Here is a 25,251-nt window from a genome sequence, read left to right on the forward strand (position 1 = left end):
CGTTTTGCTTTTTCGAGGGCGACTTCGTTGCGTGACTTCTTAAGCGCAAGATTTGACGTATCTGCTGTGGGCGCAGGCGCTAGTACTCACTACTTCACGGTTATGATGTTGACGATGGTGTTTTCCTCCTTTCATCAGGAGTTTAGTGGTGGAACCAGATATACCCTCTCCTAGCTTTGTCTGTCACTTTTCGATGTCTACGTATCCTCTACAGGGTAGGAAATGCCCTATCATACCAGACGCCCAATACAAAGAATTACTTTTCATAGTCTAGCCCTTCATTTCCATGCGCGTACTTTTGTATCCATTCTCCCATTTCTCTTCTTGAAGCTTGTAATCTTTCAACTTTTCAGATTGGTCGATGAGCTCCTCGTCAGATGGCGCCAACCACTAGTCAGCATCGTCGTTCTCGATGCCCATCGCCGTGTCCCCGTCAGGGTCCTTTTGTGCCGCCATCTTTTGCATCTTTTCCGCCTTGAGAATGCGCACCGCCGCCTCTGCGGCCTTGACCTTGACCTCGTCCTTGGTAACACCCTTATCGACTTCGACGACGCAGCGGGTGCCGACCATGACTTTGCAAGAGAGTTCTCGCTCCCTGTTCTCCAGCTCCTTGTAACTCAGAACGTACTGCACGCTCTCCTTATCGGCGAGATGGCCTAGCTCCTCCTTGGGATGGAGACAATGCACACTGTCGCGGAGGATGCGGTCCAGACAGCCCAGGATGCCGAACCGCTCGACGACCTGCTCGCAGACCTTCATGTCCCCGGCGTCGACCCACACCGCGCCGAGGAGCGACTCGAAAATGTCCGAGTAGAACTTCCTCAGCTGCAGGCGCGCGAGCAGGGCCCAGGGGTACGTCGCGCCATGCTCCATGGCGTCGATGATGGGCCCGCGCATCTCGGCGTGCCGTTTCTCAATGTTGATCTGCTCGAGGCCGACGGCCGAGGACTGGTGGCGCATGAACTTCCATAGCGGCAGGGTGAAGCGAGAGCGCTTGAGTTCGGGCACCTTGTCACGGATCTCGCCGATGACGACCTCTTCCTGCTCGACGGACTGCTCGAGGGATAGGAAGCCGAGGAAGTCGCCGTTGACGACTGCCGTTTTAAGGAGATGCATCGACTGGTGCGAGAGGGGCGGCCGGATGGAGAAGAGGCGGTTGACGATGATGTAGTCGAGGACGGCGTCCCCGATGAACTCCAGGCGCTCGAGGCAGCCGAGGGGGTTGCCAAAGTTGCTCGACGCGTGCGTCATGGACTGGATCAGGAGAGACTTCTTGTCGAACTCGTAGCCGATCAGCTGTTCCAGCGGCTTCAAGGTTGAGGGCAGCTCGACATTGTTGGGAGCGACGTCGTACAGCAGCTGTCTGCAGTCATCTATTCTTCTCCACTTGATCTGTTGCAGGAATATGGACATGCAGTCCAGTGCCTTGCTTAGGCCACCGTCTTCACCGCCGTCAATCATCGAAGCCCCAATAAGTGCCTCGACAATATCGGCGAGAGTCTTGGTGGAAATCCTTCTAGTAGACGTATCTTCACCGCGCTTGAGCACGTCTTCAACGTAGATCGGGCGCCATTTTTGTCCCGTGAACGGTTTCGTCAGAATAAAACGGTCCAGGCCGTGCTTGATTGCAGCCTTGCAGAGCGTTGAGTTGGCGACGATGCTGTCCTTCTTAAAGGAGAGTAGCCGTTCTGGCCAGTCGGGATCTGTGGTATGTCAGCCTTCTGCCGGGGGTTTGCTTGAATGTCCACATACTCAAAGCGGCCACGTTGATTGTAGCAGAGAATTTCAGGATCGAGTCGCCGAGAAATTCGAGCCTCTCATAGTTGGTAGGCTCAGCAGCACTTCCAGCACTGATGGCTGTGTGAACCAGGGACCAGTCGTCGATGGCGAGCGGTCTCAACAGTGTCGTTGAGAGTTCCTTGGCCACAAGGCATGTTTCGATCCGATGCAGAATGGATGGGATAAGCACTCCGAAATGTGCGTACTTCGCCGGTATAGCATCAACCTTTGCCATCGGAACCGGGTATACACGCGAGTAAGGCTTTGGGTTACTCGGGGCTTGGGAGGGGTCGCTCTGTGGCCGGTGAAGAAAGTCTGATCGTCGAGACCACTTCGTGAGGGTGAGATATGGAACGTCTTGAGGGGCTTTTTCGAACCCGTAGAATGTCTTTGACACCAGGTCGGGCGTCGGCTTATTGTCGATTATGCCTTCGTAAAGGTATGGGCATCCGGTGTCGTCTCGAATGAAGCAGGTGAGGTCGTGTGCAGACATCTCCCCTGGCACAAAATGCTTCGTTCCAATACCATCCAGAGAAAGTTCGGCACCAACTGCGCTAAACCTGATTACCTGCTGAAGCGGACTCGACAACCAGCGATGGCCGTAAGGCAAGGCGAGAAGTACAGCAGTATGGTCTCCGTTCTCAGGCTCCTCGATCGGAAGCTGATCACCAAATTCGACTGACCATGTCGTGTGGTAGTCGAGATAAAGTGGCATCGTCCGCAGCCCGGGGATCCAAGTGGGAAGCACCATTTCGTACTCTGTATGGACATCCCCATTCGCATCTTTCAGCAGAATCTGGGTTGCCCTCAGGGGGTCTCCACGTTTCCATGCGTTGGCCACACTATCCCAAGCATTCAAAAGACCGTTCACCTGGAGAACAGCAGCCCTCTTGTCGACTCCCGGAACAAAGTCCTCTGGCTTGAAGGGCAGAAGATTGTCGTTGACGAGGCCTGCCCGATAAAGAGCTACGTAGGCCTGAAATGCGGCGTCTTTCATCGCGTTCTTTTCAGACTTCCACGTTGATTTGCTTTCGGCAGATCGTACTTCGGCGGGAAGGTAGCTTGGAAGAACAACCGTATACCTCAGATCAGGAGCATCCGTGTTGTCAAGCTTCTTCAAAATGTAGTCAGGACGCCAGTCGATAAACTCCCCAGGAGACAGGATTCGGCAGAAATGATCAAGATGTGATTTCGCGTTGTCGAGATCCAAAAGCGCGCCCGTTGTCTCAACGTTAAACTGCATCTCTGCCAGTTCCTCCGCCTCTTCAATCTGTTGCAAATGCTCGAGCTCCCGCTCTTGTTGTTCGTACTGCCGCTTCATCTCGGACTCCATGAAATCCCATTCTTGAGAGAAAGTCTCAGAGCGGTCGAGTAGCATTAATAGCTTGGAGTCACGCATTCGTGCTCGTCCTCGTCTTTGGATGAAGGATTTGAGGTTTGGTGGTCTGTCAAAACAGATCACCAAGTTGCAGGCCGGAACATCGATGCCTTCCTCGAGGACGCTGGTTGCAATCAACAAATTGATTTTTCCGGATCGGAATTGGTGTAGTGACTGCAGGTCTTCTGTCCGAGAGAGGTCCCAGATATCTCGTTTTCTTGCCTGGTACTGCGATGTGCCCATCATTGCGCCGACCCGGTACTTAGCCCGCAAAGCTTCATGCGATGTAAGCAAATGGCCCAGCACGGCTACAGTGGCTCGCTCCTTGGCAAAAACAATTCCAGTGATGTCCAACTTATCCTGGAACAACTGCTCAATAAGGATGAAAACCTTTTCCGAAAGAACATCGCGACTGATCTCAGTCGGTGACGGGCGACGGCACTCGATCTGGCCGAGGATCTTGCCAAGGAACCTCTTCTCGTCTTCTTTCCAGGCTTCCAACCATCTACTCTGTGACCGTACCGCTGAGTCGAATCTGGTAATGACTTCCCAGATGTAGTATTCAGCAGCCCATGGCCCCAGTTCTCGACAGATCTGATTCGCTTGGCGACCAAATGAAGTCATTTGGTTGTGTACGTAGGTATCATGACTTTCAAGAACCGCAAAGAGCTCCCGCTTGCTGCGATCGGTGCCTTCGGCTTGCAGGTGAAGAACGAACGGATCCTCCGAGATGTCAAGGTTTCGGATCGCATTCCTCAGAGTTTGTAAACTCTTGGGGGTTCTGTAGTCGGGCTTGGGGAGGAATTCGACGTAGGATAACTCTGGCTTCTTGACGCAAGCAAGCAGATCATCGCGGTGCATTGTAGGAGTCTTGCAGACGGCGTCCAGCGTTGACTCGAGGACATTGATGCTCTCGACCTTTGATCCAAATGTTGGGCTAGCCGTCAACCCCATAATATGAGGCACTCGTCGCTCGTCGCGCTTATGTGGGTGGTAGAAGTTGGTCATAATTTTGCTCCCCGGAGACTTGCCGACGCAGTTGTGAGCTATGGACATGTTAGCTGTTGAGGTGAAGGGGGGATCTGGGTTGCATACCTTCGTCAAACACAATCAGAGACAACCTTTCCATCCGTACAAATGCATGAGACAAGGCGTCTAGCAAGATTTGGTATGTCGACACAACTATGCGCACATTCAATAGTACAGCATCCCATACTGCCTGATCCGACCATGAGTCGACATTGTCGTCGCCGCTCAAGAACTTGATCTGGACAGCGGGAATCTGAGACTTGAGCACTGCCAGTTGCTGTGCACATAGTGACACGGTTGGAGCGAGAAACCAGACAATCTGCATTGATTAGCTTAGTTGATACAGACTAGTCTGGGAGTTACGAACTTGTTCGGTTGCTGTTCTCTCCAATTCTGCTTTTATTCGCAACACAGCACTGAACTCTGGTCAGCACCATGTTACTAGGTGTCTTGGAGTTCGATCCGGACTTACACTTGAGTCTTGCCACTCCCAGTATCCATCTGATGAAGACTTAGAATCTATTAAGTAATAATTGGCTATTTGGAGAGACTCACAGCTACAATAATGTTTTGCCTCATGCTTTCGGCAAACATTTCGAGTTGGTAAGCCCTCGAATTCATGATGACCTGAGTGCCTGAGGCGGTCTCATCTGGAGACAATGCAGCCTCATTGTCCAGGAACAACTCCTCGGAGGAGGAGGCGGAGGCGGAAGCAGAGATGGCATCTTGGTTAAGAGGCCCCGGGGCCGGGACATCAGAGTGCTGGTCATCCTCTGATGGATCGGTGCCGTCGCCGGAAGATGATTGGGAATAGTCAGCCATTACCACGGTGCCACGGTGGTACGAACTGGTGTGACTTGACCAGGGACCCGGAAAGTCCTCAGTCCTGTGGCTAGAGTCGAGTCCTGGGATGCGAGGTACTTCCCGGGCGACGACTCGAGCCAAGCTCCACGGCAGCGTGGCTAGCGTACGGTACCCAGGTACGATGACGAGACAAACCCCGGCAGCGGGGTGGACGGCGTGAGTCAATGGGGGAGAATCGGGTGTAAGGTTAAAATGACGCGGCTCAAAAAGGGCAACCTAGCCATGTAGAGGAATCCTAAGCAGTTGGGTGGTGCGGGGCCCGAATGGGTTCGCGGGACGCAGTGAAATGCAGTGCAGTGCGGTGAGGTGCAGGGTTGCGATGGGTGGTGGTGTGTTGACGATGCCCTTCCTGTTCTTGCGTGTGCGACGGGAAGCAGGTAGCAAGGCAGATGTCAATCATTCAAGCCGGGCGTAACTGAGATACAATTGGCGACGACTGCCTGACGACAAATGCTGACTTGGTCGTGGAAAATGCAAAAAAATTGTGGATGGTGCCGCGAGTCTGGTTGCAACAGCGCAAGCGCTTGCGTGTAGGCAGAAGGACCAGGGTCGGAGAGGATGGGTGGGCAGCAACCCAAGGCGATGGTGCCTGGTACAGAGTCAGAGTCTCAAGGTCAGATATTCCCGACCTTTTGGCGCCATGCGTCGACGGAGCGGCCGCGACTGTGATTCAGTAGTGGAAGTGGAATAAACAGCAAGACCTTGGAATTGCACTCGCAATCCACTCGCGCTGCGCGTATTTGTGTCCTCCGAGTCCTGCAGGAGGCCCACCATTCTGCTGCTGTTGTTGAGGACGTGGTCGTTTTCGCAACCACTTACGCACGGCGGTAATAAGTTGACAGACGGTGTCATACTGGACATGACCGCGCGGGAAGCTTTGCTTGGGCTCCTTCGCCAGGGAGCAAAAAACGAAGGTGAATCATGATGCAGATAATGGAGCAGCTGGGAAATGAGGCGGGCTCGCAAGACTCAAAAATCACCACTTGTGACTCCTGGCGCACGATATGCTGCCGGCACGTTGTTAAGGATTGTAAGCAGGAACAGGCGAAATTCCCCGCGACATGGGGATTAGTCTTCTCGTAGAGTCAGGCTTGGGTGCCGACCCGGCAACACTGGCAGGATCCATCGATGATGTGGTTCGGAGGAAAGAAACTACGAATCTGACAACAAACCCCGGCAAGCTTACCCCGTGGTCTCGGGGAACTCGTGTTGCACAAAAAAAAACAAGGTACCTGTCAAGCTTCAACTCAGTACCTACTGCGTAGTATTCCGTCCAGGCTCCAAGAACACCGCCGAGACACACTATCGGCAGCACCACTCTGGCGGTTCACGTTCGGACGGTAATGCCGCTGACTGGGTTCTAGTCCACAATCACCCGCCTCCACCCCGGCTTTGGACCATGCCCAGTCGGGTCCGCTGCCGAACAAAGATACGGCCTTAAACGTCCGGAACCCCGAGAACTGCCTGGCCGACTTCCCAATATGTCCCGGCACTTGGCTTGCGTCTTGCTGACTCTTGAGGCCAACACATTTCTGAGTTCGCCGACACAAGGCAACAACGATGGCGACACCAGAGACAACGCAGCCAAGGTTGTGCTGCAGCACATGCGTTCGTTCTTGGTTTCTTCTTCAAGACACCGTTGCCTTCAGGCTTCCATCCAGCCACCTGTTGTCATGAAGCCGTCTCGGAGCCGACGCAATTAGGAACCAAGACGCGGGATGTTACCCCTCTCCTGGATTTGTAAATTAGCAGCGTGGCGAAGTACAGCAATAACTGGGTCATGCTTGTAGAGCGCCTTCAAAAGAACCTGCAAATGCAGGGCCGTTGGTATGATTCTTTTCTCAAGATGCCCGTCGCATGCAGTTTCGCGCTTCAAGGCAGGCTTCATAAACAAATAAGAGTCCGACATGGAGGGTGGATTGGGTGAAGTTGAGCTTACTGGCCTGTGTCACCCTCCTGCAAGTTGCAACCACAATGCACGACGACCATGCTTGCAGGGGTGGTTGACTGGACCCTGATCGGTCTAGACATCCATAGACGGCCGTCAACTTGTGTCATCTGCCTGCCATTAGGCAGGTTACGAATGACCATCTTCTCCAAATGCCGTCATTTCCTACATTGGGCCATCAGGTGAACAATTCGTCCTCTGCATCGATGCGGCAAAGCTACCGGTGGTTTCAGATGCTATCAGCCGGGCAGTAGTCCTGCAGGAAAGAAAAGCGGTCGACTCGGCAATCGGCAGTCAGCGTAAGCTGGTGCCTGAGGGGGGTGCGTCTGCCTCAACCCAAGCTCCTCCTTAAAGCTTTTTGACAGCCGGATCGCCTGGACGAGACTAGAACGTTCTTCATAAATCATTGTATGTCTGGAATCCGTCCTGCGGGCGTTTGAATTGGGATTGTTGAAACGAGGGCACTCACAAGCATTTTAGTCTCGTAAGGTGTGGTCATCGCGCAGGTCATCCATTGATTCTAGAGCCCGGAGGTCCTCTTTGCTCCCGTGTCTCTATGCTGTTCTATGATACAAGGGTAAGACCCATAAAGTCAAGACGTGCATTACAAGTTCGTGAGATAATCCTCAATCTCCTGAGGACTGAGCTTCCTGAATCGGGGGCCCTTGGCACCCTCAACGCCGTCAATGCCGAGCAGATGGTCCGCCGGGGGTCCAACGATACCTATAAAAGGGTCAGATACTTCATCACTCGCCGCAAGCGCTTTTCAACTTACCAATCTCGATGGTCTCTCCGTTCATCTCTCCCTCAATGGTCTCCTTGAGCGTAAGCAGCGCAATGTGCACGGCGTCCTCAAGCTCCAAGCCCTCCGTGTATCTCTTTTCCAAGAACGTCTTGGCTGAAGTGGCGCTCTTGCCAATAGCCGTCGCCTTCCAGGGGAAGTAGCTGCCAGAAGGATCAACCTGGTACAGCATGGGTCCTCCCTTCAGAGTACCACCAGTCTTGCCGGTGGCCTTCTTCTCCTCGCCCTCCTGGGCCTCGGCCTCGTCCTCGGGCAGGATACCTTCATCCCAGCCAGCGATGAGCAAGCTGACACCGTAGGGACGGACACCACCAGATTGAGTTGCCTCCTGCATCACACGAGCAACGTCCTGCACCAATATCCGCGTGGGGGGGTACTCGTTGTAGATGCGCTTGTAGCCGGTGTGCGAAACCTTGCGGGCCTTGTCCACCAATATTCTGTAGTCGGGGCCCATGCCGGAGTAGACCATGCCGATGTTCGGGGTGACGAGGCTAATCTTGGACAGCGAGCTGGGGTCGGCGAGCGGGGATGAAGACTTCTTCTCGGTCGCGAGGACGATGCCGTTGGTGGCTTCGTGGGGTTAGCATGGGCTTAGGGAAGGAGGGGCAGGCAAGCTTGCCTTTGATACCAAGGGCGGTAACACCCTGGTTGACGGCGTTCAAAGCATACTCTAATTTTCAATCAGCTCCGTCCCGTGCATACTCGATCAAATTGACGCTAGAACTGCAATCAATGGAGGGGTAGGATCTCAGCATACCGATCTGAACCAGCTTGCCGCTGCACCAAGTTAGCATGTAGACGTCACACAGTGGATCGAGCAGCTCACCTGGGCGAGAACGTCGTCAGGGAGAAGGAGTAGCGGTCGGCCATGGCTTGACTGTTGAATTGTACAGTCGATGTGTGTTTTCGAGGGTGGTGTTGACGGGGAGGATGGAAGGTGGATTGGCTGCGGTCAAACGAGGTGAGGCTGTCGGAGCTATGAAGCTCTCCCTCCTAGGCAACTCGCGCCGCGTCAAGCTGCCAACCGTCCGCTCGCCGCCTGGGGAAGTGGAGGCACGTGACTTGGCCGGTTGGGGTGTTGATCCGGGCAAAAACGGCTCCAATCCAGCTGACATAATCAAAAAGGCACGGAAGCTATGACCAGCCGAAGCCAGCTCAGAATAAAGTGGTGCTGGAATATTCTTTTCTCTACGCCTGCTACACACTCAGTTGACGGCCTTTCTCGTCCAGGAAAACCCAAGAGCTTGGCGCCATCTTCGAAAGGACAGATGGCCTGGTGTATCGCTTTCTTCCTTCCTGCCATGTAGGTGCTGTCTTTTGGGGTTCACTCGAGCCAAGCGAAACACCAATCCCACGACTGCAAGCACCAACGCTCTGAGCATTTCCCTGCATCGTTTCATTTTTACCTGTTTGTTGCCCGCTGCGATCTCACAACCCAGACATCATCCCGCGCATTGCCGGCGCAAAGTTATTCAATCCTAGTCACATATTCCATCGTTGTCGCCGCGATGGAGTCGGCCACGCCTCAGTGGAGTTGGCCGTCTGACCTCCCCAGAGAGCGAGGCCACGCGAAAGCCGACGCAGCCGAAGCGTCGCAATCTAGCAGCTTTGAGGGCCAGAACGAGAAGAAGACCACGGAGGAACAGCCACAGCCACAGCCCGAGCCTCAGCCCAAGCAAAGATACTATGGCCCGCGAGTATGTCGCATCTGCTTCGACGTTGTTCATCCTACCTTTGAAGAACCTGGGGTTATGAGCGGATTCATGAACGCACCACCGCGGCCGACCTACAAGTCTGACGACCCTGAGTGTGGACGACTCATCTCACCATGCAAGTGCAAGGGGTCTCAACGTTACGTTCACGAGGGTTGCTTGCAGGCTTGGAGATACGCTGATTCGACTGCCAATCGGAACTTCTTCTCATGCCCGACCTGTGGCTATCAGTACAAACTTGAGCGGCTTTCGTGGGCAAACCGTCTATCGAGCGCTTATGCGCAGATTCTACTGACCATCCTCATTTTCATCTTCTCGGTCTTCCTCCTCGGATTCATCGCCGACCCCATTTTGAACCTGTGGAGTGATCCGATGGGCACAATCGCTGACACGGTCGCGAATGTGTTGGACGACATTGAAGCGCTTCACGAGCCGGAATCGGAAGAGCCTGGAACATGGCTCGAACACTTCCTCAAGGGGTTCTTCTCCCTCGGTCTCCTCGGCTTCTTAAAGTCTCTCCTTGCTATGACGCCGTGGCAGTGGTGGAATATTCGATCTAGCGGTCTTCTTGGCTCGACCGGACGCCGTGGGGGAACAGGCCGCGCGCGAGTTGAGAACATCAACATCGGGCTCGTCATTATTGGTGCCGTCACCTTCATGTGGGGTGTGTGGAAAGCCGTGAGGGCATTCAGTGCTTCCGCGCTTCAAAAGGCGAGCGACCGGGTTTTTGACGTGGGTGGTGACGACGACGATGACGACGAAGAAACGAAGAAGGACTAACGTAGGACGGATGCTTATGGACAATACAACGGCTGTTATTTTTTGAACAGATTCCGCTTGATACGTCTGCATGTTCTCATGAGTACACTCACCCGCACACTCTTAAGTTGCCTCGAAGATTCTCTTCCATATCGTGTCAACTAGTCTGTGTGCGGAGATCAAGTCCCCGACATGTTCTTGTTTCTGGCCGTTTTGGCCAGATTCACTTTGGATATTCGGACGACATCAGGTTGTTTTCAAGTAGTTGGCGTTTTGTCGACTCGAATCCAGCTGATGGCTACCCTCGACCTCGTCGTCGATTCATTTGAATTGGCCTTGTCGATTCCTTTGGGTTGCCAAAAGCGCAAACTGATACACGATTCGCATTGTCGCTGCAGGCATTGACGACTAATTTTACTTGACCAAAAGAGATTATTTTCAAGCATATCTGTCCCATCTATGAAATACAGTGAAAGGATACTGAATCAACATGTGTTTCCCGTTCAAATTATGAAAATCATTGCTACAACACGACTTGGGATGACAGCCAGGCATCTCAGTAAGCTTGAACCGCGTCATCTCACCCCGCAAATGCAGGCTGGCCCCCTTGGGACCGTGGGGGCCGCCGCTGCGACCCTGAGCAAGCAGGGCACGGGCCTCAGGGGATCACTATACGGATCATATTCTCCCCGAGCGAGCCAATCAGTGCCTGTCCCTGTCAATGAGCTAGATCTCATGCTCACTGAGTGGACCTGAATTAAACGAAGCGATGCCATCGAGTTCGTGTTCAGCAGCCATTACTCTTTGGTCGCTCGCCGTTACCCCTTGCACGAACCATCGCTTTTCGATATCTGTGCTCTCCGAGGTGTCGTCGCCCCGACTGCCCAAGTCCTTGACGTTATGCGACACTTTGAATGACGCCCTACGATCGCCCTACGACCCTCGACACTCGTTGACTTCTCCCTCCTTTCCTTCGTCGCCAAGACTCTAGTCGCAACGGGCGCCAGTCAGCCTACAGTCTCGTGTTCGAAACCCGCGAAATTTGCATCCCGACGACCTTTGTTCTTACCAACCAAGCCGACGAGGTTTTGCGCAGGTCTTGCAGACAGCGCATCCGCTCGATTGCGAACCTCTGCGACCCATCCTTCCCATAATCGACTAATCCGACACAATGCACTTCGCATACCCTCCACGAAAGAGTTCCAATCCGCCACCTTTCAGGGCGAGATCGTCGAGGATACCACCGATTCTTCGAAGGAGCAGGACAAAGGTCATCGCCGTCGGTGCACTCGCATTCCTTGGCTTCATCTACCTTCTCTCCGGAGCCTTCAAGACCAGTAGTGCGCCTCGCGCACCATCGGGCAACCCCCCTGTGGTGATTGTCACGAATCTGGACGAGACGACGTACGGGAAGAACTACCTGGCGAGCATTCGTGATAACAGAAAACAGTATGCGGACTTGCATGGTATGTTTGAAAACATAACTCCTGAGGTAGTACACCCACTGATGGTCCCCGCGCAGGCTACGAAGTGATGTTCACGAAGGTTGGCGACTACGATCTCAAAGGTTCCCCGGCGTCATGGAACAAAGTTGTGTCTCTGAGGCACGCGATCACGAAGTATCCCGAGGCGAGCTGGTTCTGGTATCTTGACCAGGATTCGTACATCATGAATACCCAATCTCTAGAGAGTCTTTTTCTAAAGGCGGACAAGATCGAGAGCTTGATGATCAAGGACCACCCGGTCGTACCCCCCGACAGCATCATCAAGACGTTCCCTCACTTGAAGGGCAACGACATCGACTTCGTTCTCACGCAAGACAGAGAGGGTCTGTCTGCGGGGAGCTTCTTCGTCCGGAACGGAGAGTGGGCGAAGTTTTTCATTGACACGTGGTTCGACCCTCTATACCGGTCTTACAACTTTCAGAAGGCTGAGGGACACGCTTTGGTAAGTTGCTTATACCTGCGTCGCAAGTGATCATCGTATTGACAAGTAGTTACAGGAACACATTGTTCAATGGCACCCGACTATTCTTTCTCGACTAGCGATTGTACCTCAGAAGACGTTCAATTCATACAACAGATACGACAAGGGCGAGATGTTCGTGGACGGCGATCTTGTCGTGCGCGCCGCCGGCTGCACCAAGTCTGGAGACCGAGCTTGCGACAAGGAACTTGAGACATACAATACAAAGTGGCATGCTGCGTTTAAAGCATAAACCGAAAGAAAAAACGGGAAAAGGGGTCTAGGCATGGAAGAACTCCAGGCGTTTTCGTTCCGGGAAGCATGAACTCGACATTTTTGAAGTGTACAAGACGGAAGAGGGCGTTTACTATGGGCTGCGGAGCTTTTATTTTTCACGAGGCATATTTATTAGGGATTACTTGACTGAGAGGCTTGGGGGCTTCGGAAGCTCGCCCGGTTGCATGAGCCAGTTCATGTTGCGATGTCATGTTTTCCATTTTGATTTCTCTGTTTCAGATGATGACTCGCTGATGACCGGAGGCTCGAGTCTTGCTGTGTGTTATATATCATGTTGATAGATGTTGTTGGCAAGCCTGCCGAGGCGCGGATGCTAATACGGACTGTATCCCCACGTTGAAGCGGCTGGGCATCCTTCAAGAGCGGTGATCTTGGGCGGATCTGGACGAAAGTCCCCACCGAGGCTTGCTCGAACAGCCTTGCGAACAGTGACATGCCTCGACAGTACGAGTTGGACAGGGAAGGTTGAGTGAGATCGAGCCAATCAGAGAAAGGCCATTAAAAGGTTGAGGTCTTGATCTAGGTGCAAGGTTGGCATACGCTAAGATCGAGAGGACCCGGGCTGCGCGCATGGGATCCGCTTGGATCTCTCAGACGTGGATGGCGATGTGACGTGGTCATGGCAAAGGACGGACGTTTTTTTTTTTTTGAGTCGAGCCCCTCCACCAACGAGTCCTCGGATGCACTCGCTTAATCACTAGGTCCAAAAGCTGAAGGAGGGTTGTCACTCTTGCATGATCGGCACTTCTCATGCACTTACAATGAGTTCGAGGCGGACGCCTACATGCCGTTGTGTCAAACGCCACCGTTGATAAGCGGCAGTCGCAGTCGGGACTGTGAACCCCGGTTGACGGGCGTCCGCGGACCCGGTGCCCCGCCGCGATGGGGCCCGTCCCTCCGGCCTGTCCGCGCGCACCGGTTCGTGGTGTCTTTGACGGATAACGGTTGTTGTATCACTTTCCCCAGAGACATCCCAACGCGTTGAGAAATAGAGAGGGCGCATCTTTCGGCAACGAGGGGTAGTGAGGGGTAGAGTTGCAGGCGATCTCGACAAAAAGTCATGCGGGCATCGGATAGACTGCCCAATCGGCCGAGTTTCGCAGGTGTTCGGCTCGTGTTGGCCATTGTGACGTATCTGATAAGATGGCAGGCAGGCAGGCAGCGCGGTGATGAATGCCCCGTTCGGGATGGAGGTGGTTTATCGTCGGCCGCGGTCCACTTTCCCATTGCTGCCATTCCGTCGATACCTTACGTTGCAGTCTATGGTCTTTGGAAGTGCAGGCTCAAGTCCGCTCTTCCATTCCGAGGTTCCATTGCCTTGGGTTTGCGGTGTTCAAGTCGTAGGCGACTTGCCTGAAGGAGTGATACCGCTAAGAACAGCCAGCGGACGCGGACGCCGTAGAAAGCAGGGCCCCTCTGGCCTGTCACGGCGCATGTGATTGCCCGGATGGCGGCAATAAACCCCCAGACCTGGGAAAAGAAGGGGGCGACCCAGCTGTGCCTCAGCTGCAGCAACAGGGGTTTTCGCGCTAAGAAATAATCAAGAAGACGCCATGCCCCACGATTTTTTCTGGACTCGAGAGCTGGGATTCACGGTGTTCGGTGTTCTACGCCGCGTTCTAGGTCATTTTGGCACGACTGCTTTCCTGGGGTGCGCCGGCGTAGCGGAGGCGATGCACATCTTTTGCAGTCGTGTTGCTTAAACATCCGGCCCTCCTCCTGCTGCTCCTCCTCCTTACTCCTCAATTCCCACCTACTAATTACGTCTCCAATTCTTTTTTTGCGCCCTTCCCCATTCGTCGTCTGTTCTTTTCTCCGTTTATATATAACCGGGTTTCGCATCCACCCCCATTGGCCTTGGCTGTTCCCGCCCCCGTTCCCGTTCCATTCGTCGTCGTCACTCGTCGTGAACATCGAGTCTCTCCACTGCGCCGAGCTTCAAGCAACAGGTGGTCAACATGCCCGGCAGCTCCCGTATCCCCGCCAGCTTGCGCGAGAGCTTGCAACACGTCAAGCGCACCAGACAAGCCAATCCGCTGCTGGTCCTGAACCTCGACTTGTAAGCCGCCAATTCCTTCTGATCTGTGTTCCTGTCGCGCGATTCGTCGTTGCCGGCAGGTCATGTCAGCCGAGGCTAACCACGGAACTCCCGCTTTCTTCGGTCTGCAGGCTGCGCAACATCATTTTCTTCCTCTTCGTCTGGCGATGGACGCGCAAGACTTTCCTCAAGCTCAAGGGCCGCGGCCTGATCGGCAGCATCGTCGAGCTGTACATTGACATCCGCCGCGTCCTCTATGGCTACTTCCTGCGCGCTCCCGGCGTGCGCGGCCAGGTCCAGAAGCAGGTCAACGAGACCATGGCGAAGCTGCAGAGCAAGATGATCCCCAAGGACCTGACCCGATACCTCACACTCCCCAAGGAAGGCATGTCAGACGAGGACATCAAGAAGGAGCTGGATGCACTGGCGAACCTGGACCACACGAGATGGGAGGATGGATACGTCTCGGGTGCCGTCTATCACGGCGAGGACGAGCTTCTGAAGCTGCAAACTGAGGCTTTTGGCAAGTTCACGGTTGCGAACCCGATTCATCCGGACGTCTTCCCTGGCGTGAGGAAGATGGAAGCCGAGGTCGTTTCTATGGTCCTGGCCATGTTCAACGCTCCTCCCGGCGCTGCCGGTGCCACCACCAGCGGTGGTACTGACAGTATCCTCTCGGCATGCTTGAGCGCGCGCCAAAGAGGCTATCACGAGAAGGGCATTACAGAGCCTGAAATGTACGTCCCTCTCCAGACTCTGCCTTGACGCCCGCACTGACACACGGCAGGATTCTGCCTGAGACCGCACACACTGCCTTCCGCAAGGCCGGCGACTACTTCAAGATCAAGATTCACTACGTTGCATGCCCAGCGCCCAACTACCAGGTCGACGTCCGCGCTGTTTCCCGTCTGATCAACAGCAACACGATCCTTCTGGTTGGCTCTGCCCCGAACTTCCCCCACGGTATCATCGATGACATCAGCACTCTGTCCAAGCTTGCCTTCAAGAAGAAGCTGTGCTTGCATGTCGACTGCTGTCTGGGTTCCTTCATGGTGCCGTTCCTGGACAAGGCCGGTTTCGAGACTGAGCCGTTTGACTTCCGTCTGAAGGGTGTCACCAGCATCAGCTGCGATACCCACAAGTATGGTTTCGCTCCCAAGGGCAACTCGACCGTCCTGTACAGGTCGGCCGAGCTCCGCAAGTACCAATACTACGTTTCACCGGATTGGTCTGGCGGCGTCTACGGTTCTCCTGGTATGGCGGGCTCACGTCCAGGTGCCCTGATTGCCGGTTGCTGGGCCAGTTTGATGAAAGTCGGTGAGGCTGGTTACGTCGACGCTTGTGTCAAGATCGTCGGTACGGCCAAGAAGATCGTGGAGAAGATCCGCGAGACCCCGGCGCTGGACAACGAGCTCGAGATCCTCGGCAAGCCCCTCGTGTCCGTCGTCGCCTTCACCGCTAAGAACCTCAACGTTTACGATATTGCTGACGGCATGTCCGAGAAGGGGTGGCACCTGAACGCCCTGCAAAACCCTCCTGCTATCCATGTCGCTGTTACCTTGCCCATCACCAAGGTTTACGAGAAGCTTCTTACTGATCTGGAGGCCGTCGTGGAGGCCGAGAAGGAGAAGGAGAGAGTGCGCGCGGTTGAGGGCAAGGGTGTAAAGGGTAAGGCGGTCGGCGACTCGGCGGCTCTCTACGGAGTTGCTGGATCTCTGCCCAACAAGAGTGTGGTTGTTGACTTGGCCAATGGCTTTTTGGATTTGTTGTACAAAGCATAAGGGAATGGGACTGGTGTAAGTGCATTAGATGGCGAGCATTGATATCGGTCAGGAGTTAAAACTCCAGTGACATAATTGGGTAACAAATCTTTTATCAGCATCATACCAGCTTCACCGATGTTGCACTATTATTTTGCACTTTTGATCTGAAGGAAGCTCATCGATGAGGAGGAAATGGCTCACGTGGCCGCTTAAACTTGACTTGTTGCTTGGACAGCATTGGACATCCCCACCGGTTCGAGCCACGGGACCGGAGGCGATCACCTAGTCCCGGTTCCTCGACATCAACCAGTCGGGATGCCAAGAGGGCAGCTGGCATGTCTCATAAGGGCCGCTCCGATGGCGCTTCCGACAGCAACGGCGAGTGCCACGGTCCCAACAAACCTTGAAGCGAGATCGGGCCCGGGACAGGGGAGAGCCACGCGGAACAGGCGAACCATCTTTTCGGTGGGCGCCTTACCGGCACACCCGGAAAGGTGACGGGCCAATGACTGCCGGGATCCTGCATGATATCATCTTTGTGCCTCTTACGATCCCATGCAGCACGCCCACCACCATCGAAGCTGAAGTAGTGCTCCAAACTGCATCTCAACTCAGGGCTTGCTGTCTTATCGGACGCTGCGGTGGCACCTCGCCAACTTCAAAGGAACATGAGAGATGAGATGCGCTGACCTGACTACCGGCCCACATTGCCGGCCAGCAAACATGCATGTCTCCTGACTTTTTTTGTTGTCCGACGCAGCTGGATATTCCAGGACTGAAGCGGCAGACTGGGCGCACCGTTCGAGCAGCTCGAAACAGGAGTGAGGAGATGGGCAAAGTTAGTTCGTCTCAACAGAGGCCACCCACCTTCCCTCCCTTTCTGGCCTCAAAATCGGGAGAACGCTCCATCGCGTTCTCGGGAGAAGCCTCCTCCCGAGAAACCCGGCTTGCGGGGGGGAACGCATACCAAGCCATTCTTCAATCCCATCGCTCTGGGCGGCACCGTCGAATTGGCTGACGGCCCCGCGTACGTCCTCAAAAAGTGTAATTTTGCTGCCCAATCAGACAAGGATCGGCTGAGTTGGAGAGCGAGAGAGGGACGACCAGCCGGTCCCACGACAATGTCGAAGAAGTGAAGAAAATAAGGCAACTCCTGTGTGGCGTTCTACGCCCGGCTACTTTGTGCGAGCCGACGAAGAAACACCAACACAGCCTGCTTTCCTGCATGGCCATGGCTGAGGTATCTGTGAGGGGTCGAACACCACATTTGCTAACGTTTTCTTGAAAATGCAGTTTTCCGCAACGGCAATTTGCAACCCATGCCTTGTGTGTCCCTCCCTCACCCCCCGGCCGCTGTGATCGTCTCCCCTCATTAATACATATACACATATCGTGTACGCCTCTTATCAAGCCCACCTGACGCGAGGGGTGGCGGTGGTGGGTGGTGTTTAGATGTCATGGCCTAATTGGGGACAGCCGTATTCGGTGTTGCATTCTTGACCGAGAGAGGCATGGGTCTATAACTACACCCAACGTTTATCTCGTTTCCGGGTTTCCCTCCCTCCGTCTTTTGTTTGTCTGCTTGTCGCAAATTGTGCTTTTTCTTGTTGGTGCCTTAGAAAAACTGCCGCAGCCGCTTTTCTGCTGCCCTCTGTCGTCTCAACAATCCAATCATTGTTTCATGCCCGTTTGTCTCGCACAATGATCTAAGTACATCCGGGAGTTCGCATCAAGTCTGCATACGACGTATCAACTAGAGGCAAGTCATGACCAACAACGCGCCAGCAGGGGAGGCGGTCCGGCCGAGACTGGACACCAACACCAACTGGGCCCTGCCGCGGGACCAGCACCCCGACGACCCGGAGTCCGAGGAGCTCTCGCCGCTGTCTCCTGGACGAGAGCCGGCAGAGTACACTTGGGGAGAACAAAAGGAGGGCCATGGACCCGGCGAGGGGGACGCTCGTCCGGCAGCAGCCATCAACATCAACATACCGTCTCCTCTCATGTCAAGGACACGTGAGAGTATGGGCAGCATGTCGTCCGATATGATGGAGGAGTTGAGAAAGATTATCAAGGAAGAGGGTGAGTCTATCTTGTCGTCGAGTGCCATTTTAGTCTTGCTAATAGGCGGTATAGTTCAAGCAGCCCAGGTGGTTCATCTCAAGAACAGCGAGACTGGAACCCCTATCGATGCATTCCAGTTCCCACCCATATCCAACCAGAACTCCGTCTTCACACCGGCGTACCCCAGCCCGCCCCCATCAGTGGTCGACACGATCAATTCCAAAATCTCGTCTCCAAGAGAGCGAAGCCCGGAAGTCACCGGCGCGAAGGTGAACCCGGCTCCTCATCTCGCACCTCCCCCGGCCTACGTGCCGCCGTCGGTGTCTGAGGCCGAGGCCACACCGCCCATCAGTCCTCAGCAGAGGGCTGTTCGCTTCAGAAACCGTGGGCCACCGGTGATTCACTGCCAAACTCGCATCGAGCCGGAGGCTGTGTCTCCGACTGCCCCTATTCCGGGTCGGGTTGAGTTGAGTAGTGTCGACAAGGCTTGGGGTGTCTTGTTTGATCTGGAGGGTTATGGTACTCAGCGGCTGAACTCTGTGCTCAGGGGTTTGGCGAACTACATGGTACTGTTAAAAGGTTCTCATAGTCGAAATTGGTAGCCACTAACAACCTTCAGATTGCGGAGTTCAGCCCTTCCGAGACTCTCGTCGTTACCCCTGAGAAGATGCTGTGCTTGTACACAAAGTACAAAATAGAACCCGAGAGATTCCAATACGAAGGTAAGAACCTCTTCAACAAGACCATCACCTCTCTAATACGTCGCAGACATCTTCCGCTCCCGCTCAAAAGATGCCCTCGAGAGAATCGAATACCTCTACCAAGACTTGGACTGCCAATATCACCTCGTCCAAAGCACAGCAAATCCTAAATCCAAGCCTAACGTACCTGCCCTTACACCCATCGGCTTCGCAAAGTGGATGGTCAGCAACATTCTAGCCTATCCCGACCCCGAAGCTCGCCGCCTCCACACCATCATGTCCTCCCTCCCCATCAACGCAGACGGACCCCTGGTAGACGGCAAAGCAGAGAGGCTTCCGAAGCAATTATCCAGACACCTCTTCCCCGAGCATCACGACAAAAAGACCCGCTCGATCCTCGATGAGGCCATGCTGGACTGCCTGGAAGACGCCGCGCCCCCTCTCCCGTCCATCCCCCGCTCGAGGCCGAGCCCCTCCGACAACAGGCCCGCAGAGGCAAACATCCACTCCCGGCGCTCGTTCGACGACAGAAAACGTCCCAACCTGATGGCACAGCAGCGCTCGAGGACGTACGACAGGGGCACGAACCCCCAGCCCGCACGGCTCCCCCGGGCCAACTCGGACGCGGGCGCCTCCGTGCCCAGACACCGCGACCTATCCCCGCCGCCGATGGGACGACACTCTGGTAGCAGCTCCTCGCAGCGCCGTCGCAGCCCGCCGCCCGTCAACCGGTACAGCGCATCGCTCCCCGCGATCTCACAGGTGCCGTCGTCGTCGTCCTCGCACTTTTCCTCCTCGCTCTCCTCAGATGTCAGGGGCGGCGAGGGGAACTATGGCGTTTACTCTGGCAGGGATAAAGGCGATGATAGGGATGAATCGCCGAGATCGCCTGGACTCGGGAGGAGGAGCGTCGGAGGGGACCGGGGACCGACATGGGAGGATATGTACAGTCGCTCGGGGCGAGGATCACTTGATGCAAGCTCTTCGCGTTCGTTCCGTTGATTGAAGCGTCGGTCTTACAATTTGGAATTGAGAAGGGTATCTTGGGCGGTTATGATTGATGACTTTGATGACTAACGCATTTTCATTTCCGTTTTGGATCGTTTTGTTTATGCCGTTTCACTGCCTTGTTGTCATTCGCGGGGTTTGTATTTGGGAAAGGGTCCGCGTCGTTGGAAAATTATCGGTGGGATGATGTCGTGTCTCGATTGGGGATAGGTCCTGTCAAAGTGAAAAGTTATTTCGTCTCTCGGACCATTCGCCGAACCGCATCGCTCAAGTTGACTTTTGACTAGTTGACATCTTGTCACGATACACTTCGCCGAGGCATTGGCCCGTCCATTTTCTGATTTGTCCGTTGCGCGTCCAAGTTGTAAGGGGCCGAGTGCGTCTATCGGAGGATGCCGCAGTGAGGCTTCGACCTTCCCTCCGGTCTGTCCCACCGGTCCTCCTCCTGGTGGGAATTGAATTATGGAGTTTTCTTCTGTTTGACTAGTGCTTCAGCTAATTATGGTATTGTGTCGTCGTGGGCAGAATCAGTATACCTCAAGGTTTACGGCTGGTGATATTAATCATCTCGGGATCCCACTTCACAGGCCCGGCAAAGGGGTTGCGTTTGCTCAGGAATAGCTGTCGAATGACCAGAAAGCAGCAATGCATTGGCTCTCGTACGCGGTTCTCATTCTGTTGGCGGGCGTCACACCAGTTCTCTGCGTGGAACCAGCAACATCTCCGCCTTCGCCCACTAAGACGCAAACCTCTACCAATTTCACCGTCCCTCTCACAGCCTACAACGCTGAGGTAGAAGAGACTGGGGTGCCAAAAACCTCATTACCGACACTGGAGACTACGACAAGCGCTGGGAACGATCACTGGGGATTCTACCTCTTCAGGACGACATACGACGACAATAATCTTTGGGACCGATACGTGGAGTACATCCGCAAAAGAGCCAATGAGAGCATCGATGAATATGATGAAGGCCATGAATGGCATCCTCATTTTCGTCTCTTTGTCATCGAGGGTCCCGACTTGAGGGGTGCCTCGATTGAGCATGTTAGAACGCGATTCGCGACATGGCGCGACCGGCCCAATGTCAGGGCTCATGGGGTTTACTCAGACATCGCCCCGAGCAAGTACTTTGACGAATATGTTCTCTCCAGGTTTCCACTGTATGCGGATGCGGAGTGCCTGGAGTCGTTCAGCGTCTACACTCAGCTGAAGAACGGGTCGCGAGAGCAGGCGGAGCACAAGGTTTTGGTGAAGGCGATGAATGTCGAGGGTAGCGACAGCTATGTGCTCAAGTGGAAAAGAGATTATTGGAGGAATCCGGATTATCGGTGGATGCTTGTGAGTTGTGAGGAGCTGGTGCAGTATTGGGATATCATGTCGTCGAGTTGGGGTGGCTGGCATGAGCAGTATATGAAGTTCAACGCTGGGGAGAAGAGGAGGCCTTGGGAGCCGCTGATTCAGCATGATGAGTTGTAGTCTTCGTGAATTTTACTGGTCTCATTCCTGATTGTGGTCTTGATGCGGCGCGATAAGTCCTCAAATGATCTCAACGGAGAAAATGAAGGTTGCTGTACGCTGACCCTTGTCACGCAGATGAGGATTTCGAGCCACATTGGTAGCATGAATGCTGGCTGAGTTGCTGATTAGGTATTGCAGGGTCTGCGGTGCCCCATAATTCGCATGCGCCGGCCGCCCGAACGGCGCGGGGCCGGTGGTGGGGCCGGTCACGACGTGCAAGTGACAGTGAGCACCATGGGAATGAATACCGGCTCTTCATGTATCAACTGACCGCATTCATCAAATCTTACTTTCTAAGTTAGGGTGGACTAATCTTCCCCTTGCCCAAAGGTTTTCTTTAAACTTTCTGACTGACTCAAAGTGTTCCCAGACCCACCTTGGCATACGTCAAGCTTGAGGTTTCGAATCATGGTTCATTACTTTTCTCATTCATCCTCTCCCACAACTATTGACCCTCACTACAATTACATGATTGTTGTCTTACATCTCATATATCTCGCTTGAAAAAGGGTTCAAGGAACGTCAGAACTCATATGTTTCGAACATTCCATTATACACGAGCCGTGGCGTCCTTCTGCTTCTCCTGCTCGAAAGTATTCTTATGATACTGAACCGCATTATTGTGCGGAACAGCAGGGGGACCCACATCTTGCCTGAAGATGTACCGCTTCCAAAAGTAGAAGAACTGCGCTAGTCCGTAGCGCGCGAACTTCCTTGTCGGTACACTGAATACAGCATCCAGCTCCTCGAGAGTCTTACCCTTGGTTTCAGGGAGAAAGAAAAGAACAAGGAAGAATCCAATGATGTTCCAGCAAGCATACCAACTGAAAGCTCCCTGAGGGGTGAAGGCTGTCTGCAAAGAGGGCCAAGTAACAGCCAGAACGAAGTTGAAGAACCATGTCGTAGCCGTTGCTAGAGACATTCCAAGAGGACGAATGTATAGTGGATAAACCTCGGCCGAGTACACGAATGGGACTGGTCCTTCCCCGGGAGAGTAGACCATGCCGAATAAGTAGATGCCGGTTGCGATGCAGGCGACGCGTGCCGGGTTTGTCTCTATGAAGAACGAGAAGCCGGTGAAGAACAGGCACAACGCCATCAGAGGGAAGGTAGTTAGAAGCAGATTCCTTCTCCCGAATGTATCGATAGTATAGAAGGCCGGAATCGCGAATACGGCGTTGATGATACCGAAGCCCAGAGATGCTGAGAGCGCACTCAACTCTGAGAACGAAGCAGATAGAAAGATCTCAGTGCTGTAGTATGCTTTGAAAGAGTCAGTCTTTTGCTGAAACAATTCTTAAACGCGACATTTTGTTTCGTATAAGAACTGTGTCCGGGAAAGGCTTGGGTCGTTCAACAAAGGCGTGGTAAGCAGCCGAAGCTATCAACATAACCCCCACTAAAACCCGTAACGCAAAACAGCTCTAGAAAATCGAAAATAAATCGTAACAAATCAAAAAAATATTTTTAGGTTCGAGAGAACATAAATAATACGTTTATAATAAAATAAAGACTTACCAACGACATTTACTCCACAAAACTGTTGACGATGGGAGACCCAGGCCTACCTGTCTCACCTGCAGGGTCCTACACCCTGCAGGGCTCTGTTTGTATGTACCTACTTCTGCAGAGGGAGCCCCTTAGAGGACTTCCCTCCTACATCATAGGAATATCATCATACCTTCCTTCAAGTGGTTATGAGCCCAGGCCTCAACTGAGGTACTGGATCAGTCTCTACGTTGAGACAATACTTCTAACATTCGTCCCACGTGGGATCGACCGGTAACCAAAATGGAAACCAACAACAAACACGACGAAGTCCCTAGAGGCAAACGCCTCCAAGGCAGATCGAACTACGTCGAATGGATTCGAAACTTCCGACGCGCCGCGAGAACTGAAGACGTATGGTCTCTAATCGAAGGCAAAGAGAAGATGATGAAACGAGAGCCGAACGAAAACGACTGTTTGGTATACTCGGAAGCCACCGATCACCCCATCACAACGAGAAGCAAGGGAAAAGCTGAGGAGACTCCTCTTCCTGCGTCCCCCACGCCTGATCCTGCTCGGTCATTGATCAAGTGGCAAGCCGAGCATAGGAAGTGGGAGAAACAGAAGCAGAGGTCTCGCAAAGCAATGGATCTACTCCTCAAATGGGTTGGTGACGGCATCGGTATTGAGATTGAGGATGAGGATGACGCTACAGTTGCCTACCGAACTATCAAAAACCGGTACGCGGTATCCAAAGACCTCGCGGCGGAACAAACCCTGGAGAAGATCGCCAAGCTCCGCCTAGCAGACTGTGAGAACGTCACAGACTACCTCAACAAACACCGGCAATTCAAAGCGGATATGATCGTCGCCGACCACGTCTACACAGACAACCAGATGGTTACAAACATCCTAGTGTCCCTTCCAAGATCATACGACACTTTCCGGTCTCAATATGACTGGATCCGAGCTCAACAAGGCGACGAGAAACCAAACCTTGACCTCCTCTATGACCGACTCCTTATCGAAGAGGAAAATATCCGCTCCCGTCGTGCTAACTACAACAGCAACAGAAGCAATGACGCACCAGCCAATCAGAGGGGCGGGGGCAAACAGAATCGTGGAGGCAATAAGACCGAACTGCAGTGTGCCGTCTGCGGCAAGCAAGGGCACACAGAATCTGACTGCTGGCACGAGCACCCAGAAAAGGCACCCAAGGCCCTGAGAGAAAAACTTCGAAAGCAGAAAGAAGAGAAGAACAACACCACCAACACAACCACCAAGAGCTACAGCGGACCATCGACAAACAACAAGAACAAGCCCGGCGAACTTATCGCCATGACGGACGGCACCGACTTCAAAGCCATATTGGCTGAGATGGAGGCCTTAGACAACCCTGCCAACAACAACGAAGTCAAGATCGTTGACACTCGCAATGCGTCGATTGGACCATGGTTCCCATACGCCACCAACAACGAGAAGGAGTTTATGGCTATGTACAGATGCGTCTTGGAGCACCAGATTGACAACAACGAAACGATCCACACGCACATCGTCACCTCACTCCCAGACCCGGCCGAATGGGAACAGTCCAGCAAGCGCCACGTCCAGATTGCTCAAGCTGCCGTGAAGCGCGCCATCGACACAGGACGCGTCAAGCTCACGCCACGCGCAGACAACAACCACCTTGCAGTGTCCCAGATGTTCCTAGAAGTCTTCAGCCCCAACAGTGCCTCCAGCAACTTCATCAAAGACATTGCAGACATCTCAGACAAGATATCGCATAATGAGGAGACTCAGCACCCTCAAACAGACAACAACATCACCATCAACAAACACCATCCCAGTGAGCCAACCACGTCCAACCCCCCTGTCAGCAAAAGCTCCGCTAACACCCAACCGCAGATGAGTTCTGATGGTATGGAGAGGAGGCTTGGAGCTGTTCAGGGGGTATGTGAAGGACAAAATGGCAAGCCAGGAGATGGATACGAAGAGCATACATGTATTGAAAAGGACAACCTAGAATGTAACACAGTCCACCAACAGGATCATTACCAGAGTGACATCGTCCTTCTCGACTGCGGAGCAGACACCTGCGTCTTCAAAGACAAGAAGTGGTTCAACACACTTCGTCC

General features: G+C 53.8%; 7 protein-coding genes across 7 annotated transcripts; 5 read left to right on the top strand and 2 right to left on the bottom strand.

The window, feature by feature from the left end:
* Positions 1 to 390: 390 nt before the first annotated feature.
* On the bottom strand, positions 391 to 5,008 carry DCL-2 (Dicer-like protein 2; the record flags this gene model as incomplete). Its single annotated transcript, XM_036634765.1, has 6 exons — positions 391 to 1,703; positions 1,753 to 4,203; positions 4,253 to 4,505; positions 4,554 to 4,602; positions 4,659 to 4,687; positions 4,742 to 5,008. 6 exons carry the CDS (start codon positions 5,006 to 5,008, stop codon positions 391 to 393), a joined length of 4,362 nt encoding a protein of 1,453 aa, XP_036499923.1.
* Positions 5,009 to 7,602: 2,594 nt separating this feature from the next.
* On the bottom strand, positions 7,603 to 8,670 carry pca-2 (putative proteasome subunit alpha type-2; the record flags this gene model as incomplete). The annotated part of the gene is made up of 5 exons (XM_036634766.1): positions 7,603 to 7,721; positions 7,774 to 8,370; positions 8,429 to 8,470; positions 8,558 to 8,577; positions 8,627 to 8,670. The coding sequence occupies 5 exons, from the start codon at positions 8,668 to 8,670 to the stop codon at positions 7,603 to 7,605; spliced, it is 822 nt and encodes a 273-aa protein (XP_036499924.1).
* Positions 8,671 to 9,308: 638 nt separating this feature from the next.
* Positions 9,309 to 10,292, top strand: march4 (E3 ubiquitin-protein ligase MARCH4; the record flags this gene model as incomplete). The annotated part of the gene is made up of 1 exon (XM_036634767.1): positions 9,309 to 10,292. One exon carries the CDS (start codon positions 9,309 to 9,311, stop codon positions 10,290 to 10,292), a length of 984 nt encoding a protein of 327 aa, XP_036499917.1.
* Positions 10,293 to 11,442: 1,150 nt separating this feature from the next.
* Positions 11,443 to 12,489, top strand: CGCS363_v002919 (putative alpha-1,2-galactosyltransferase; the record flags this gene model as incomplete). Its single annotated transcript, XM_036634768.1, has 3 exons — positions 11,443 to 11,737; positions 11,794 to 12,218; positions 12,274 to 12,489. The coding sequence occupies 3 exons, from the start codon at positions 11,443 to 11,445 to the stop codon at positions 12,487 to 12,489; spliced, it is 936 nt and encodes a 311-aa protein (XP_036499918.1).
* A 2,002-nt stretch (positions 12,490 to 14,491) lies between these two features.
* DPL1 (Sphingosine-1-phosphate lyase) lies at positions 14,492 to 16,352 on the top strand (the record flags this gene model as incomplete). The annotated part of the gene is made up of 3 exons (XM_036634769.1): positions 14,492 to 14,592; positions 14,703 to 15,308; positions 15,359 to 16,352. 3 exons carry the CDS (start codon positions 14,492 to 14,494, stop codon positions 16,350 to 16,352), a joined length of 1,701 nt encoding a protein of 566 aa, XP_036500806.1.
* Positions 16,353 to 18,100: 1,748 nt separating this feature from the next.
* CGCS363_v002921 (uncharacterized protein) lies at positions 18,101 to 20,101 on the top strand (the record flags this gene model as incomplete). The annotated part of the gene is made up of 4 exons (XM_036634770.1): positions 18,101 to 18,416; positions 18,471 to 18,964; positions 19,018 to 19,120; positions 19,167 to 20,101. 4 exons carry the CDS (start codon positions 18,101 to 18,103, stop codon positions 20,099 to 20,101), a joined length of 1,848 nt encoding a protein of 615 aa, XP_036500805.1.
* A 651-nt stretch (positions 20,102 to 20,752) lies between these two features.
* On the top strand, positions 20,753 to 21,586 carry CGCS363_v002922 (uncharacterized protein; the record flags this gene model as incomplete). The annotated part of the gene is made up of 1 exon (XM_036634771.1): positions 20,753 to 21,586. One exon carries the CDS (start codon positions 20,753 to 20,755, stop codon positions 21,584 to 21,586), a length of 834 nt encoding a protein of 277 aa, XP_036500804.1.
* Between the last annotated feature and the right edge of the window lie 3,665 nt (positions 21,587 to 25,251).

This window comes from Colletotrichum siamense (genome assembly GCF_013390195.1).
Source record: "Colletotrichum siamense strain Cg363 chromosome Unknown KSG_Cg363_contig02, whole genome shotgun sequence".
Taxonomy (NCBI): domain Eukaryota; kingdom Fungi; phylum Ascomycota; class Sordariomycetes; order Glomerellales; family Glomerellaceae; genus Colletotrichum; species Colletotrichum siamense.